At 42.3% G+C, this 17239-nt stretch overlaps 1 protein-coding gene and 1 long non-coding RNA gene across 8 annotated transcripts in view; one reads left to right on the forward strand and one right to left on the reverse strand.

The window, feature by feature from the left end:
• LOC147133271 (sorting nexin-19-like) overlaps nucleotides 1-17239 on the forward strand; it is a 96247-nt gene that overhangs the window by 65343 nt on the left and 13665 nt on the right. For 2 of the 7 annotated variants that reach the window (XM_086057369.1, XM_086057371.1), the window contains 11 exons: nucleotides 1737-3206; nucleotides 3297-3435; nucleotides 3510-3610; nucleotides 3923-4042; nucleotides 4135-4253; nucleotides 4424-4514; nucleotides 5336-5483; nucleotides 5749-5872; nucleotides 6890-7074; nucleotides 7175-7262; nucleotides 8078-9610. In XM_086057369.1, the coding sequence (XP_085913495.1) occupies nucleotides 1761-3206; nucleotides 3297-3435; nucleotides 3510-3610; nucleotides 3923-4042; nucleotides 4135-4253; nucleotides 4424-4514; nucleotides 5336-5483; nucleotides 5749-5872; nucleotides 6890-7074; nucleotides 7175-7262; nucleotides 8078-8192 (2676 nt within the window). In that variant the 5' untranslated portion in view covers nucleotides 1737-1760 and the 3' untranslated portion in view covers nucleotides 8193-9610. Of the gene's footprint in view, nucleotides 1-547; nucleotides 599-1736; nucleotides 3207-3296; nucleotides 3436-3509; nucleotides 3611-3922; nucleotides 4043-4134; nucleotides 4254-4423; nucleotides 4515-5335; nucleotides 5484-5748; nucleotides 5873-6445; nucleotides 6474-6889; nucleotides 7075-7174; nucleotides 7263-8077; nucleotides 9611-17239 lie in introns of those variants that run through there. The other 5 variants (XM_086057370.1, XR_015090333.1, XM_086057372.1 and 2 more) reach the window with 5 other exon arrangements.
• Nucleotides 9947-14590, reverse strand: LOC147133273 (uncharacterized). The gene is made up of 3 exons (XR_015090334.1): nucleotides 14382-14590; nucleotides 11067-12565; nucleotides 9947-10404 (listed from the first exon to the last, which is right to left on the reverse strand). It is a non-coding gene; the product is annotated as an uncharacterized LOC147133273 (long non-coding RNA).

Below are 17239 nucleotides of genomic sequence, written 5' to 3' on the forward strand. Positions count from 1 at the left end.
TTTTGTAGCACGTGTAATGTTAGGTTCTCTGAGCATGATGCTTTTGCTTCATGATTCTTTCATTACCGATCTGGTTTTAAATATTTTTTTCTTCCTTTTCGTCCCGTTGGCCAAACCGGTCAGACTTTGTTTTTCTCGGGGATTGCAATTTAAATTATGTCCACTAGAGGGTAGTGTTGACTGCACGAGAGCGGTCAAGTATACTTTTTTTACTAGTACACTTTATCTGCCATGTCTGTGTCAACAAAAAAACCTGTATGAATACGACAATGTCTTAAAAATAAAAAAATAAAAACCAAAACGTGTGAATTCAAATTCTAAGTCAGTTAGCACAAGACTTTATACTTAAGTAAATGACTAGACGAGGATTTGAAAAATATATCTTTTAAATAAACTGAGTAGCTTGTTTTTGTTGTTTGTTTCTTTGTTTGTTTGTTTGTTTTTTTGCAAAGAGTGAATACGAAGAAGAATTATACTCTGGCAGGTAAAGTGGACACCTAAAGCGAGTTGTGCTGATCCTCATAATCTTTGTTGGGGGATTAAAACACAAGGAGGGTTTGTTTGCTCCGGTTCCAGAAATGAAGCTCTGACCATTCAGGTGATTTATCCCCCCCCCCCCCGCCCCCTATTTTTAAAAGTTTATCATTTTTGCAGCATTGGTTCCGAATTGAGACCTATACGTCTGCCTCGAAAGGAAAGACATCTAAAAGCAACACTTGACTTCACCAGATCGTAATTGATATTGAGCTATAAGTTAGTATTGTAACTATAAATAATAAAGTGACGTGTTTAGGGACCATCTTGTGTGAAGAGTAGTATATCGCGTTTTCTTTCGTGCCTCTGATTATATGTTGTCGTGGCAACAACAGCAGGTCTCGTTGTAACTGCAATGTTCTCGCGAGAAGACAACAACGCTTTTATTTCACTGAGATTTGGGTATTTTTGAGAGGTTCTTTTGGTTAATGCCAGTGTGATTGTGTTTTTCTGTTGGTAATGACTTAATGTTGTGATAAAAATACACTGTTGATTTTATTGCCGGTAATTAATTTCTAGATTTGAAGTTGGTAATGAAGATTCAATGTGTGTAAGTATTGAAACATACTCTCAAGCTATAAAACATTGAATAAACTTGCACAATCTAACGGGATCATACTACCTAAACTGCTTCATGTTAAGACTTCTATACAAATCTCCAAATTATTGGGTGATGATGATGATGACGATGATGATGATGATGATGATGATGATTATTATTATTATTATTATTATTATTTTATTTGCAGTGAAAACAGTCGAAACTAAAGAAAATCCCACCATGACATTAATGACGTGTCTGGTGGTGTTTCTTATCAGTGCTAACATATACGTTGATGATTTTATTACATCTATTCGACCCTATGTGGAAAAAAATAACATGAGTCACGCAGTTATTAGGATTGTGGACAAACACGTTTTCACATTGGGCCATTTTTGTTATTCTAGATCATCATTTAGAAACTAGTAACTAAATTTTGAGATATTGATTTGATTTGATGGTCTGAAACATTTAAGTGTGATCAATATGTAAAAAATAAATAAATAAATGAAATCAGAAAGGGGCCGATATATCTCTAATGTACTTTGCAGTAAAACATAATGTAAGGTAAGCATCACTACGTTACTCCTGTACTGAAAGTCATTCATGAATCCTGCAGTTAAAGTTTTATGACAACTAATAAAACATATTTTCTTGGCAGGATACGTCTCATCTGCAGGCTATAATGCCTTCATTCCAGAGTCCTAATAAGTGGTGCCTGTCAGAGGTTTTTGGCCAGCGAAAACGACTGTTAGGCCTTGGCGCTCTGCTGGCCTGGTTGGTCCTCTTCCATCTTCTGGTGAACGTCTGGCTCCTCTGCATCTTCACTAGTCTCCTGGTTGTTTTGGGAGGTTGGCTTGGGTCACGCGCCATTTTGGATGCCAACAGCCTTCTCCACTTGGAGCATTTCTTGCCCCTCGGCGGCGTGACTCCGCCTCAGTGTTCAGCTGAACATGAGTGGAGACTCAATCACGAGATCCACAGCGCCGTCCACAAAGCGGTGCGCGATTTTGTGTCTTCCTGGTACCGCACTCTTCTGCCAGAGGTGGAAGGCGAGTTTGAGCGCGCGGTGCGCACGTCCATGCTGGAGTCGGTGATGGAGCTGAAGGAGCGTGCGCGGCGAGTAGACAGAAAAGCTCTGGTCCAACGACTTTTGGAGCTGTATGGCTGCCACCTGCAGAGCTACATGGCAGCCAGACACATGCAGCTGGAGACAAGGGGTGAGAATATTAGCCTTTGGCAACTCTACCAGGAAGTAGACAGCCCTCATCCAGCTGTGAGCGATGCGGCCACTGAGCTAAGCTACGCCAGAGCTCTGGTAAACCTCGTCTTGCATGTGCTCGTTCCGTACCCTCAGATGGAAACCAGGACCGGGGGGTACATGGTTACCGAACTCATCACCTGCAACGTGCTTCTGCCGCTCATAAGCAGGCTTTCTGATCCCGACTGGCTCAACCAAACCATTGTAGACGTCTTCAACAGGTCACGAAAACCGCAGGACGGCGCGCTGTACAGGTGCGCCCTCCATGATTCGTGGATCACCTGCCTGTCATCTTCGGATCAAATGAGCCTGGCAAGCGAGAGCAACTCTGAGCTGTTCAGTCCGATAAGCGAGGAGGATTCCTCTCAGTGCAGCATGCTGAGTCTTGAGACTTGTTCCGGGAAAGCTGAGAATTGCCACGCCGGTCTGCTCACGCCGTGTAAGGTCAACTGCTGTTCCCTCACAACTGGCAACCACTCTCACCTCACAGAGTCCAAGATGCTGTCACTTGACTCCCTCATGCAGTCGGACGCGGAAGATGACACCAGCGGACGCTTGTGCGAATGCGGCCCCTCGGCCAACTTCTGCAACACCATGAATTTAAAAGACGACGCTGATGATTTTGGCTGCTTCGGCCCGTTGAAAAATGTCGGGCCGAAGGTGGTGGTGCCTGTGGATTCACACTGGCCTGCAGATATTGCTCAAGAAAGATCCCCAGCAGGTCCTTCAAGCAGGCTTTGCCTCAACCCCTTCAACTTTGACACCCCAAACAAACCACTGGGCATCCAAAATGTGCAAATTGCCGGAACAGTCAGTGCAAAGGAACAACGTGGCACCGGAACACATCCTTATACTCTCTACACTATCACGGTAACAATACAGATCCAGTTATCTTTGACAACATAATGTGAAGATGTCTTTATTTTTCTTCCACAAAACACGCCATTTTGTCTTTTGCAGTTTGAGACAGCAACATGTCCCGAAAGCGGTGACCTTTTACAACCTCCGACCTGTCACTCGGTCAACCGCAGATACAGCGAATTCCTCAACTTGCAGACACGATTAGAAGAGAACCCAGAAGTGAAGAAATTTGTTAAGAGTGAGAAATGATCAAAACTTAACTGCTGTGTATATGATCCTGACACTATTCCCAGCCACTGTCTGGTATTTCAGATGTAAAAGGTCCAAAGAAAATGTTCCCTGACCTTCCCTTCGGGAACACAGATGGCGAGAAGGTGGAAGCTCGTAAAGGCCAACTGGATACCTTCCTTAAGGTACGCTCTTAACACTGCCAGGTTAAAAGTAACCCGATTGGAAATAGTTAACCAGTCACTGGGTTCAAAAGTCATCGAGCCCATGCTAGCTTATTCATACCCAGCGCATTTGGGTCAAGAGTTTGATCCAAGAGGGATGGAAAACGACCTAACCCAACCTTGGGTGAACGTAACCCAATCAGCTCAAAAACTACAGCAACCCAGAAAAACAGCCCAGCATTTTTTAGTGTGTAGTCATTAGCCGTGGACACGTCAATCTACTACGTTCCTAAGTACCCTGTGCCACTCGAATTGCATTTCTTTGTTTTAAAGCAACTGAACAGCATTCCCGAGACAGCAAGGAGCGAGGACATGCAGGAGTTCCTGTCTCTCAACTCGGCGGTTTGCACATATTATGGAAAAAGGCCTTTTGTCAAGTCGAGGATTGATAAGGTGACAAGGAATTTGGGTACTGTGGACCGCAATCTTGTAATCTTTGCAAAAGTCGGGATCCAATGTTTTGTCCATCATGACCGCTGCTACAGATGATGGAAAATGCTTTGGACACACTGAAGACAGCCTTCCCTCACCCCGAAGCCATGAGTCCAACGGAGGACCTGGAGGGCGACTCTGATGGGAGAACACTGGACAGCAGAAAGTACCGGTGAGACTTCGGCCGCTTCATGGGCTTCCCGAAATGACCATACTTGTTGGAGAAGTGTCCTGCTATCATTTTTGTTTGCCTCTACAAAAGAATTGTCCACTTATGTGTGTTTTCTGTTAAATAACCTTCACATTTGTTGAAAGTGTTTGCTTTTGTGTCCCCTGTATCAGGAGGCTCATGTTCCCAAGTAAAGTGTCTCCATCTCTCAATATACCTGACTTACATCCTAAAGTGACGTACTGCATTAGCGAAGGCAGCCCTGTAAGTTCTCAGCAGAGCTGGGCACTTGACCCTTTTTTGCCCGTCCGGCCGCGACCCTCCACCCTTGACCTGGCTGGTTACCCTTCCGGCCGCCACCCCCCGGCCATATCCATAAACCTTGTCGACCCCCCCCAAAAAAAAAAAAAAAAAAAACGTGCACGATGCCCCCGCGGGAGAAATGCTAACGGTTTATTTAAAGACAATTAGGTGGCTAACTTACTATTCAAACCCGCTGTGGACACGCTTCAAACGCGCCACTTACTCACGTACTGCAAGCCCTGGGGTTGGTTTTGTTATTTGGGTCCAACAGACGACAAGTCTGCAAGCATTCAACAAGTTACTTTTTTTCCACACTTCCTCTCCTTCACACTTCCCGGCCTTCAAAATAAAAGCATGCCAGTAAACCACTACACAGCAGTTTTGCTAAGACGTATTTCCGGAAGTAGGAAAGTGCATGATGTGCCATACTTGAGTGCTGCTCGCAGCTTGAATATACTCCCGGACACAAGTTGTTTTGAAAGAAGCCTAAAAAGAAGCCTTTCACCGAGTAGGCTGAGATTAAATTTGTCCGCCTCGTGAGCACATCACACGCATGAGGGCCGATTAGTCGGCCGGACTAAAATCCACTTTCGGCCATGCTTAGTCCAGCCATTTTTTTAAATGTGTCACCCCCCACCCCTCCGCCCCAAAAATGGGCATCCGGCCGGGCCGGAGGGCCAGGAACGGACTGCCCAGTTCTGGTTCTCAGAAATACCGATGTCAGTCAGTCAATGCATTTGTACTGGAAACAAATTTGTCCCCATTTCTCCAATTCGTTCTAGGTGCTTAATGGCATGTCCTTGTCCAGATTGGAGAGCTTTGTCCTGGAGCAGGAAAGACTTTTATGCGAGCCCCAAAGCAGAGAGCAAGCAAAGCGGAGGGAGCCCTTGGGCACAGACAAGAAGACTTCTGGGAAAACTCACGGCGCAGGTATGGAGTGCTTCCTCTCACCTAAAAGTCCCCTGCACTTTTTTTTTTTTCTTTTAATGTTAATTTTCCTGCACTCCATATCTATTTCATTAGATGTGCATGTACCACATTTGTCTTGTGTAGTGCAGTGTTATGTCACTTGAGAGCAGCACAACCCCACATTTTACATTTGCTTTCATTGAGTAGTACAACTTTCAAAAGTGTTGCTGTGTCTTACTCTGCTATATTGTTGTTGTTTTTTTTTCAATCATTATTTCATTTTCAGACACAGCTGTGGCGGATGTTGCGCTGAACATTTTGTGTTTGTTGATGAAGGACCAGTGGAGTTGGCTGTGCACCGAGAACATCCAGAAGGCCATCAGACTTATCTTTGGCACTTTTATTGAGAGGTTGGACTTAAATCTTCCATAACTGTTTTGTTCCTGTTTAACAACATGCACTTTTTCCGCTAATGAATATCAGCTTTCACTGATTACTTTCATACCATAGCATTTTATTTGCATTCCATCAATTAAGTGTAGGAGAGCTAAAAGCATCAACACTAACATTGTTATGTGTTGAAAATGTTCATTTTTATGATCATGTCAATCAAAATTCTATGGCATTAGAAATAGAATTTAATATTGCGCTTGTGGAATATGAGAAATCCACCGTTTTGGCTAGCTCAGGGGGCGGCCATTTTGTCACTTCTGTCGACTGAAGATGACATCGAAGTTGCTCGGGGCTCACATAACGACCAATCGTAGCTCAACTTCAGAAAACAGGGCAGCTGTGATTGGTTCAAAACCCCCCAAAAAATGCTCTTTTGGATTTTCCGTTTGCTGTGACATTCTTTCTGGCCCGACAAAATGGCGTTCTGGCGCCACTCTTAACGTCGAACCCCGCAGTGCTATTTGTCTTTATTATAAACTCTGTATTGTTGCTAATAATTCTGCAAAAATTTGATTGTTTCCTCCCCACAGATGATCCTCCTTTGGGCCTTTTTATACAGTAAGCAGAGTTAAATGAGATACTTCTGAATGCTGCATGGCACGCGCTCAGATTTCCCTTCCCAGGCATTGTTTTTTATTTTAAATGCAATGTCAATGCCAAATTGGAAATTCCGATTTCAACAAAGGCATGTCTATGATTAACACTGGCCTTGTTTTACCACAATGTCTGTGGGAACCGCCTTTGTTTAGGCTCCAGTGTTCTGCTGTCATTAACGTCACTGACTCGCTTAGTGTTGGCTGAGCAGGTCACTAAGTAATTCAAGCTGCTGTTATGTTTTAACCTTTGTAAGCACGCTTGCTTGTGTTGCATCACTTTGCACGCACATCTCAACCATGTCACATCTACGTTTTAAGCTTTTAGCTTTTTTCCCCCCATGCAAACGTGACTCAGTATCCGACTGATTTTGACCGCAGATGGATGGATGTGGGCGTGGCCCACCTGACCAGCGCCCCCTGTTGGGTCATTTACCTGCAAGTGCTGCAGGAGGCCGTGTGGCCCGGAGGCACTCTGCCCACCCAACCGCAGCCGGAACGCAGCGCCGCAGAGAGAGAGGAAACCAAGGAACGGTGCCTGGAATGTCTCCTGCAGCTACTTCCGGGTTTGCTGCGGCTTTAAAGTGCACATTACAGCCCGCCGAACGCTTGACACCTTTTGTTTGACCTATTCTGTCCGCTTTGTGTTGATGTTTGTGGCTGCAGAGCTCATCACTGACATGTTAGGCAGTGACAAGTACAGACTGAGCTTGGAAACCATGCTGGAGTCTTTACAGGACCACCACATTAACAAGTGAGTCGTCAAGGATTTAATTCCTTTTGGAATTGATGGTGGTGTGATATGCGTTTTACATTTCCATTTACAGTGGAACCTCAGGTTAATTCATTCCAAAAAGTCTGAATAAAAATAAATTGTATGAAAATTGAAGCAATATAGGTAACATAAATGAATATTATCAGAAAAAAAGATTTTATGGAGAACAACAGTAGTATAACATACAGAAAACAATGTTAAAAATATAAATGACTCATTTTATTGAAGACTCCAATGTGCATATGTAAGACAGGTGAGGGAATTGTTTGCCAGTTGAATCTGCCAAGTTCATACTTGGCTATAAGTTATTTCTTGAATTCTGTTGTGATTTATGTCTTCTTTTCTCAAAAGGGCGGAACTTTTGAAACTTTCTTTGACCCCATGGTGACTTTGAATTGAAAAGAGATATTCAATAAATAAGCACATTTCTGTGCAGTGATGCCGACACAGATAATGTGTAGGCAATCTATTCCTGGAAATTAGTTGCTGCGTCACATGGGCAGGCGGATGAGGTACGGACTCTGTTTTCAACTGCAGAATAACTGGAATAAAATTTTGGGGGAAACAATCGTTGAGTTCATGCGACTCAAAGACACGACTCAAGAAATTACTCCAAAAAAGGCACTTTAAGGAGACAAGAGTATCTATAAATATTCGTTTCGTAAACGTCTGCCTCACAGTTCAGAACTCAGTTGCGGCCTTCCTGTTTGGCGTTTGCATGTTCTCCCCTTACTTGCGTGAGTTTTCTCTCCGTATTTCTTCATCGTCCGTCATGGTTGTATGACTGTGCGCAGGCATCTCCTTTACTGCATCTGCGACTTGCTGCTGGAATTTCTGATACCAGAGTCAAGCGATGATTCCTTCCAGAGGTCTCTTCTGCAGAGTCTCTGCAAAGATACTCCCACCTGATGGCCACATTTCTCCACAGCTGTCTCACAGCTGGAAGCTGACATGATGGATTCATACCTGGACTGTGTGAGTTAAGGCCATGAAGCAACAGCATAGAAGGACTTACTTGATTCTTGCTCAGTGTCCACAAATCCTAAGTTTTAGTTCAACACTAACCTGCCCTAAACTCACTTTCAGATATTTTGCGTATAAACAACCACAGAGAACAGCTTTTGATACCAGCTACTTTTTCTATTGCTCCACATACCCCTACTGGTCACAACATTAGCGCGATGTAATGAAACCCAAGCCAAGAGCTGCATTGAAAATGTTGCCTTTAAAAAGGTTCATCATGCTCAGTTTTTATTGACACTATAAAATAGATATGACTCAAAATTAACACCAGATGAGATGCAGTAATTATTAATTATTTATACAGTTGCACCAAAAAAGCCAAGCATGAATACAAGAATTAAGTATAAACAAAATAATCAAACATGGAGTACTTGTAGCATAGTCATAAATTGGAGTTAACTCATTCACTGCCAGACATTTTCAGATGCTCTTTTACCCTAACGTTTGAAAAAATTGGGAAAAAAATATAAATAAATTCCTGGGATTGAATGGCTGGACTGAGAAAAGACAAATAAATATGTCAATGGCAGTCAATGAGTTAACTAAGCACTCAAATTATCAGGTGCAGGCTAACTTTTAAATATGGTCCGTCACTATATAATATTCACATTGTGAATATACAGCTATGCTAGATTTTGCCCAGTTTGAGTTGAGTCAACTAATTCTACTAGGCCGCTAGAAGCAATATGTTTATTATTGTGGTTTGCAATGCGGGATAACTGCAGTCAGAGCTTATTTTTAATGTTGTATTTTGTCCCACTCATGTCACTGAGCGAGAAGAGTTGTTTTGTTGATTTTTATGTATCCTCCAATTTCATTCAGTTTTCTTTTTTTTTTTTACCAAAATGATGAACAATAATTTGCGGTCAATGATTTATTCTTTCAGTGAGATGAGGTCCATTCAGTTATTCCTTCCAATTCTGAGACAAATCTGCATTTATAATTAAATGCAGTTTATTATCAGAGAAATGCGCCCATAAAATTGTTCGCAGCCATTGAATGTTTTAATGCGAATCACCTTGTAATGTTGATGAGTTAGAGTGATCGGCATTCAAGTTGTACGACTCAGTTGGAATCATGGTTTAGTGGGGAAAAAAAAAAATATGAGGTTGATTGTAAAAGTGCGATTTTGCAAGCAGTGTAAAAACAGGTGTGAAAAGGCGCTGGAAGTTGAAAGAGCCAAGAGTTCTTTTCATCAAATGAATCTGATCCAGGCAGCGTTGTAATCTTCCCATGATCTTTTCACCTTTTTCCCAGACAACCACTTTGATGAAGTTTTAATGGTATTAAAAACCAAAACAGTCTTTGGCACTCATGTGATCCGTATGAACCGTGAGACGGGGTAGCAGCATTCCTTCTAAGTGTTAATTAAGAAAAATGAGCAACAGAACCAACAGCAAGTAGATCTCTGCAGTCCGCAGAAAACACCAGTCGGCAGAGATCAAGTAAATGGAAATGTGCGCGTTTTAGACTCTTCTAACGTGAGGCCAAGCAGAACCCTGAATCAATCACGGTCTCCATACAGTATGTGCAGCAGTAAAAAGCAGAATAGTCCGTTGGCTGTAAAATGGAAATGAGGTCACAAATGTCATCATAGCATCTCAATCATTTCTCACTCCTTTATTGGGGGTATATTTTCATAAAAATTCACATAGCTGCAGCCTGCATGAATATTATAATGACAATGTTGATTAGAAGTTGTATTATGAACATTATATTCATCACCGACTGTTGATGTCACAAACGTTCCACTGGGTGAATGCACAGAAAATCCCACAGGCACACTCCAAAAGCTTGTAGACCATCTTTCCAGGAAAATGGAAAGCTTTTATGTCGGCCGAGGGGATTTCCACCTTCTATAGTTGTAATGACCAGGTGTTCCAATACTGTATGTGATTACTAGCATATACTGTAAGCAAAAAAAAAAAAGATGATGAAGAAAGGGGAGATCTTGGGTGCTGCTCCTGAGCTGCATCCAAGTCATCCTCTCTCACACTCTCTCTGCAATACGGTTGCATCAAGTCTTGGCTTTACCGAGGGGGGATTTTCTAAAACTTCATGTTTTCTGGAATTCACTCTGCCTCTCAGCAGAATTGAACTTAAAGAAAAACAAAGGAAGAAAAACATCAAACCATGTTGCTGGTGATAAGAAACAGATTGCATTCGGATGAGCTTATGGTTTTATCGGTTCACGTCATCAACTTGCCGCCTTATTTTGCTTACTCGTCAACCTTCCCGCTGCAAAATAAGGGAGGCGACGAAGGGGTGGCGCTCCTCTTCATTTGAAGAGCACAACAATACTTATGTATGAACCGCAAATTGAAAACAACTGAAGTACTTTTGATTCTGCGTAAAAAAGACATTTGTAAACATACAATAAACCTTTCATGTAACAGTAATTTCTCTTGTTTTAGTATCACAGAATTCAGTTATCACAGCCAAATTTGATCCCGCTTATAGAAAAGTTAATTATAAAAGAAGAAAAAAAGCACGTTAAGTAGGGTTGTGCAGACAATTTGAGCGGTCGATTTGTTGCCGTTACTACTCCGCAATGATGTTTCTAGCGTGATATCAAATAGTTGCTAATCACGTTTTTGCAGCAACAACACTGAATGAAATTACCTTCAGTGTATGAAGGTCATTTGTCGTTTAGTAACTGATTACTTTTTAAACTATAAAATGGTACTTAAAAAATATCAACGATGTCAAAAGCTGAACAGTATTTTGCGACACGACACACCTGTAATAACAAAGTCTTACCACAGTGCCACCTTTGCGTGGCAATGACGAGTTGACCCTTGACGCCCCTGCCCCTGTTTCAGGCCTCCGTTGTAGTTTGTGTGTTTGGTTTTCAGCAAAGCGCTGTGGGGTTATGTAATGCCTTGTGTCGATGGAAGATTTATTGTACAGGTGCTGGGAGGCTCGGCGCTGGAGTTTTCATCGTAAAACAACGCGAGCAGCTTGCTCGCTGACGAGCCGGGTCAGGACAGAGGGAAACATTTTGCATCATTCTCGCGCTCAATAGACGCAACATCTTTTGCTGTGAGGTTGATCGTCGACTTTTAGAGCTTCAGGCGATGTGCTGAACATGAACGTCTGTTGTGATGGCAAAAAGGAGTAAAATATAAACCTTAGTGTGAGAACAGTAACATTTAGCTTATATGATATAACGCATATACAAATTTTGGCTCAATTGATGCATCTCTGATGTGTCAGAACATGGCACAGTTTTTTTTTATGATACAGCGCTTCTCCTGGACCTGATGACAATGCATTTATTAGCTGTACCGAAGTGGCAGCTCAGTGACTAAAAAAAAAAAAAAACAGATAAAGCTTTGGTGGTTAGCTGTTGAGAAAAGAAATACAACTGCCAATGACCTTAAACATCTTGCATCAGATATCATTTAAAATCAGTACAAGCGTCTTTGCATACGCAAAATTGAAATTCACCTGAAATTTAGAGCAAGTTTCGGTTAATAAACTCACTAGAACTGAACGTACTGGCTTGACCTTTTATTGGTTCGATGTTTTAATAATTGAGTTCCCTTTCAGAGTTTGGAAAGTATGAGCAACTTTTACACATATCATGTGCTCTGTTTAAAACTTTTATAGACAAGAAGCTAGCACCTTTCCCGTTTATAAATTTCATTATCCCGGCTTTCGCATAAGATTGCAAACGGGCAGAAGGAGTGTTGAAATACATTTGTGACAACAATATCAATGTGTGGATCATTATAGACCTTTCAGATGAACACAATCTTTTATAACAGGGTTGACTTTTGCCTTCATATTCAGAAATGAGAATATGACACTTTGGGCCATTTCCCATTATTTCATCATAAAACCGAATGTCAAAATGAGGACACATTCGGCCGAAAGTGGGTGTGGTGGGTTGGTAACAAACCGTGGTGGGAAATAACTTCATTTCCGTAAGAAGAGTTGCAAAAGTACTACATACTATTCTTACCCTGTGCCCTCTGTTAGCTAAGTGCCTCTGTTAGCAAAGCTTGACGCAGAAGACAAAGCATGTGTTCACATGGTGGGAACCCCTCATGCAGATTGCGGGCAAATCCCTGGCATCTGGTGAAAGTCGAGTGTTTCTCAAAAGTAAAAAGGCGCAATGTGAATGATGGTGAGGCCTTTGATCAGTCCACTTGCCGTCAGCAGATGACAGACATCTCAGGCAGGCCCGCAACTTCACACGGTCGAGAGAAGAATCTTGGAACAGATGAGGGCGGGTGATAAGCTTTGACGTTCAGCTGTAAATATTGTATAGTTAGTGTGCACAATGGAAATATTCATCAGAGGTGTACAGTCCAGACTAATGGTATTAAATCTCCATCTTGACAAACATTTCCTGCTTGTGAGAAAAAAGGGATTGACTAAAATGTGTAGCATCTTGAGTGCCTCAAAATGTTTACTGGTTTTACTTTCCAATATATTCCCCATTTTCAGAACCCCCCGGTTTTGAAAGATATTCGACAACTTCACCGTTTTAACTTGCCAAAAAAAAACAAAATAAAAAAAAACTATCAATCACGGCTGACCTGTTTTCTAAATCTGAGCTTTGATTGGTCGTTGTGAGCAGTTGCGATGTCATTTTCAGTCGACGGAAGACAAAATGGCCGCCCCCAGAGATGGCTGAAAACGAGTGGATCAACACTTATTTCACTAACAAAATATTTATCAGAATGCCCTGTTTCAACTAGTCGGCTTGCATAGAACATATTCTTGAAAAAAAAATGTTTGCGTTGACTTCCCCGTTCGGAAGCATTTTGTTTCATGAGAACCGTGCCTCTGAAATGTGGCTGTGGAACAAACTGTTATGTCGTGTTCTGTCTGTCCACATTCATCAGTATAAAGCTCATCCATTTGCTGTCATCTCGAGACCTTCTGTTCCATCATGTTCACTCTGGTGGTTACGTGATAGGCACTTTTCAGTCCGATCTTTTACTTGTCATGACTCAAATGTAATACTTTGGGATAGCGCATGATTCTCCGCTTGGCCAACTCTGACTTTGACGAATCAGCAGTAATCCTTCGATGAGTGAATGTTTGCCGGGCACTGTATGAGAAACGTAAGCGCTCCTCTTTCACACAGTGGGCCTTCTCACTGTAATATCGCACACCGGCGGGAATTTTCCTCACTCGCATGTGAGGAAAGTTTTTGGTCAGAGGTGACCTGGTGAACTTTTAAGGTGCAGACGAGGACAATATTTGTTGAGCTCTACACTTTGTCAGTCAGAATTGTTCTGCAATGGTAGAATTTGAGTGTTGTTGTTTTTTGTTTTTGTTTTTACAGAAACGAAAACGTCTAGGGAACTGTGGGTGAACTTGATAGCTCGCATGGACGTTGAAGCTACAGTTCTATGTATTAAAACGATCCATTTTCGATCCCACTTGCCCTCATAAAAGTCTGAGCTGGATCCTATTCCAGCAAATTTGGGCAAGACATGGGAGGACACCCTGGAGCCAGGAACTCGAACAAACACAATGAGCTTTGTTTTTTTGCGTCATGTTTTGCAGCGGTTAACGTGTGAAACGGAATCAACCATTAAAGACCGTAAAGCCACATTAATGGCCCATCTTGACAAAACACTTTGTATAGAATGAGCTACAGCGACTCATTTAAATCCATTATGGTCATTACCCATTTACAATGGTGGCTTTGTTGGTGTTTTTCTGTGGATCCCAACCAAAATGATGTATTGCCGTTGCGTCAGCTGCAGATGCAGATAAATGTGTTGTATCTGCGTAATTCAATGCAATTAGACACTTGGCCACAATGGGACATTACTGGTGCACAAATGCTACTTGCGAAATGTGATGAGATGCAATACAATTCTGCCTTTACAAAGAGAATTCTGAATTTGGATTGGCACTGTGAGAGGTATTCATTTAACCATATCACTATAATAGTAGTTAATTGTAGTTTGCAGCATTGCGCCAATGAAAAGTGGACATCATCATCTTAGTTAAGCAGAAATGATACTGATCCAATAAAGTTGCTTGCACCTGGTCCTTGCTCATCTCGTATCATGCAGATAGATCCTACGAGACTGATGTGTTACTTACTGATATTGACATGTAGCAAGGCAGATTATAGCTGCCAGGTTAGCCAAATGAGGAGCAGATGAATCATCCCACAAAGATGCCTTATGTCCAAAATGTTCTGTCCCCTCAGAACATTTGGTTTTGCTTTCCAGGGGTGAAAGCTGGACGGCAAAGAGCCAGTTTGGGGTTTATCAGAGATGCTGGAACTCTTGCTGGAACTCATGTGTGTGTGTGTGTGTGTTTTGTGCTTTGATGGCTCTTTTTACTGCCAAGCTTTGGAAATGGGCCGCTGTGATGTGACTCCATTACAGCTGGGCTGCGGGTCGGCCTCCAAGAACACCGAGGTGGACGCTTCGGGGCCTGAAAAACATGGCTGAGCTACACAACATGACTCTAGAGATTAACTGGCAATACCCTGAAAGAGACAAACGCAAATGTTGACGGCGCTACTCCGCAAAACGATACGGAACGTGATGTAGTCGATATGAGATAGCGATGATGTTTCAGTTTCAAATCGGGTTTTGCCTGTGAAGATTGTATTCCTACCAGCGGTGTGACCAGCATTAAAACAAGAAAGTAAAGCTAAAGAGATGCAAATCACTCATTACTAATAGGAACTGGAAGACCACGCTGGAATTTGAAGTACAGAGATGAGCCTGAAACGTTCTGGAACGACGTTTTCTGGATTAATGAGATAAAATTGAACCTTTCCCAGCAACGTACGAGCGCCATTGCGTGGCGTCTTCTGGGATGGGGTCATTAATCTTCGTTAATGTAACAAATGGTGGCAGCAGCGATTTCTATCTCAGAAGTCTACAGGAACATTTTGTCTGCCAGTTTAAAGCACGATGCAACAAACGTATTGGCGGATCCTGCAGCATGCGGCAAGCCAGTGACTAAACACACAGAGCCAAAATAAAGACGTTCGTCAGTGGCAAGAAGTGAAAGGTTGAAGAGCGGCCAAGTCAATCTCCGGACTTAAACCTTATACAGTGTGCATTTTATCCGTAGAAAAAGGAGACCAAAGTGAGTAACTGCCAAAATATCATTTTGGGGAAGTACATAGGAACAGCATTTTCATTTTCGGGGAAAATCCGGATAAAAGTGCAGATGCGGGTTTCATCATTTGACTCACTGGTGTCAAGGAATTGTACATGCCCAGAGAATCGTCACGGCGTCATCGTCCGTGAGTTCATCCTCCATGAACCAGGAAGTCGTCTGCTGACTAACAAACGCAAACACTACGATCGACTCTTCTTGTTTCGTTTGTTGGAAGTAGAGTGACATTTAGTTAGTTCTGCACTATATGGCGATTAAAGCATCGATAAAAACAACAAATCTAATTGTGGCCGTCCACTTTAGCATTGTAAACAATCTTACCCATAGGCCATTTCAAAACTATGATTTCACACTGCACTAATTTGGAACACAACTGCTTTTAATCAGTAAGATCATCTTTTATATGCTCTCAACCTCATTCCTAATAAATCCTCAAGATTTACACCAAGGCTGAACGAAAGAACGGCAGTATAATATATAACGGCAACCTTCCGGTTTTATTGCTTTAATGACAACATATGCGTTGTTATGCCAGTGATGATGCAATCTAGAGGTTCAGCTCACGTTCCTCCACGATAGGAATGCCTTAGTTATTATTCTCTGACTGCCAGCGGCTGCCGCAACTTCAACAAGGCCCATCCATGCTTGAAGGGCAACTGTCCACTGCAAACAAACGGATTATGTTATGTTACGTAGTACCTTTGATACGGTATGTCATGCTATTATTACGGCGCACGTTTCCTGACAGGCCTTATAAAAGCCCTTTCGGTTGAACCTGTGTGTGACATGTTTACTTAATGCCAGGTTTTATGACAAACCTCCCTGAGGACTAGATTTTTTCTTTCGCCGCCACAGACGATAAATCCCGAAGTGATTCAAGTTGTTATGCTGTCCGTAGCAATTAATGAAAATATTGCACTTGTGGAACCGGGCACGTGAATGGGCGTGCACTGCCGGAAAGTGCTGCTTTATGAAAAGAACTTGCGGAACACACGCTGTTGGATGTTGTTTTATGAGTCCTCTGTCACTGCAAAGACAGAACACTTAATGCTGGGACTCGCAGTGCTTTCAATTTATTGAGCAGACGTCCTGTCTGGGCTGCTCTGGGACACCTTTCTGACATGTGTGAGCGACATGTGCATGCACGTGCTTGTCTTTATTTGCTAGGTGATGTGAATACTGTTTGACAGGCGCTAACACTCTTGATCACGGGAAAATATGTTTTCTTGAATGCTGAAATAATAGCATTCACGCTAAAGATAACCGGCATCCATTTTTGTTTAGCTTTTTTTAGTTTTTGTTTAATCGGCCGATTGCGAACTTTAATACACCATCTGCATAAAAAGTGGGCCCGTATTTTGCCAATGAGGTTGACATATTTGGGCAAAATGTGCAAAGTCATGACACTGCACTGAATTTGTAACAATAAGCGGCAGTGGAAATATCCAACAACTGCCTGGAGAATGTCTGTCTGGTGCATTTACCACCAGGTGCTTTCAATCTGCTTCCCCACAAGATAAAATGTCCTTACATGGAGCTCTGTTGAGTCCAAAGATTACTATTGTGTCATTTATTTCTTCATAAATAGCAAAATTAAGCGCTCTTCATCACCAGGGTTCTGAGTTAATGGAAACAGGCTCGCTCGTTTAATGAGCACATCATTCCAGTTTTCAGTCATTCCTTCGGAGCGCTATACTTTGAGCTGAGAAGAAATGGAAATAAATAAACTCTTCCCTTACACGTGGAGACTTTACAAGGCTGGCGTCCGATGTGAGGTTTACCTCTCCATTAAACAAATCTATTTTAAGTCAGAAAATGTT

The sequence above is a fragment of the Filicampus tigris genome, chromosome 17 (genome assembly GCF_054856515.1).
Source record: "Filicampus tigris isolate MCC_2025a chromosome 17, RoL_Ftig_1.0, whole genome shotgun sequence".
Lineage (NCBI taxonomy): Eukaryota > Metazoa > Chordata > Actinopteri > Syngnathiformes > Syngnathidae > Filicampus > Filicampus tigris.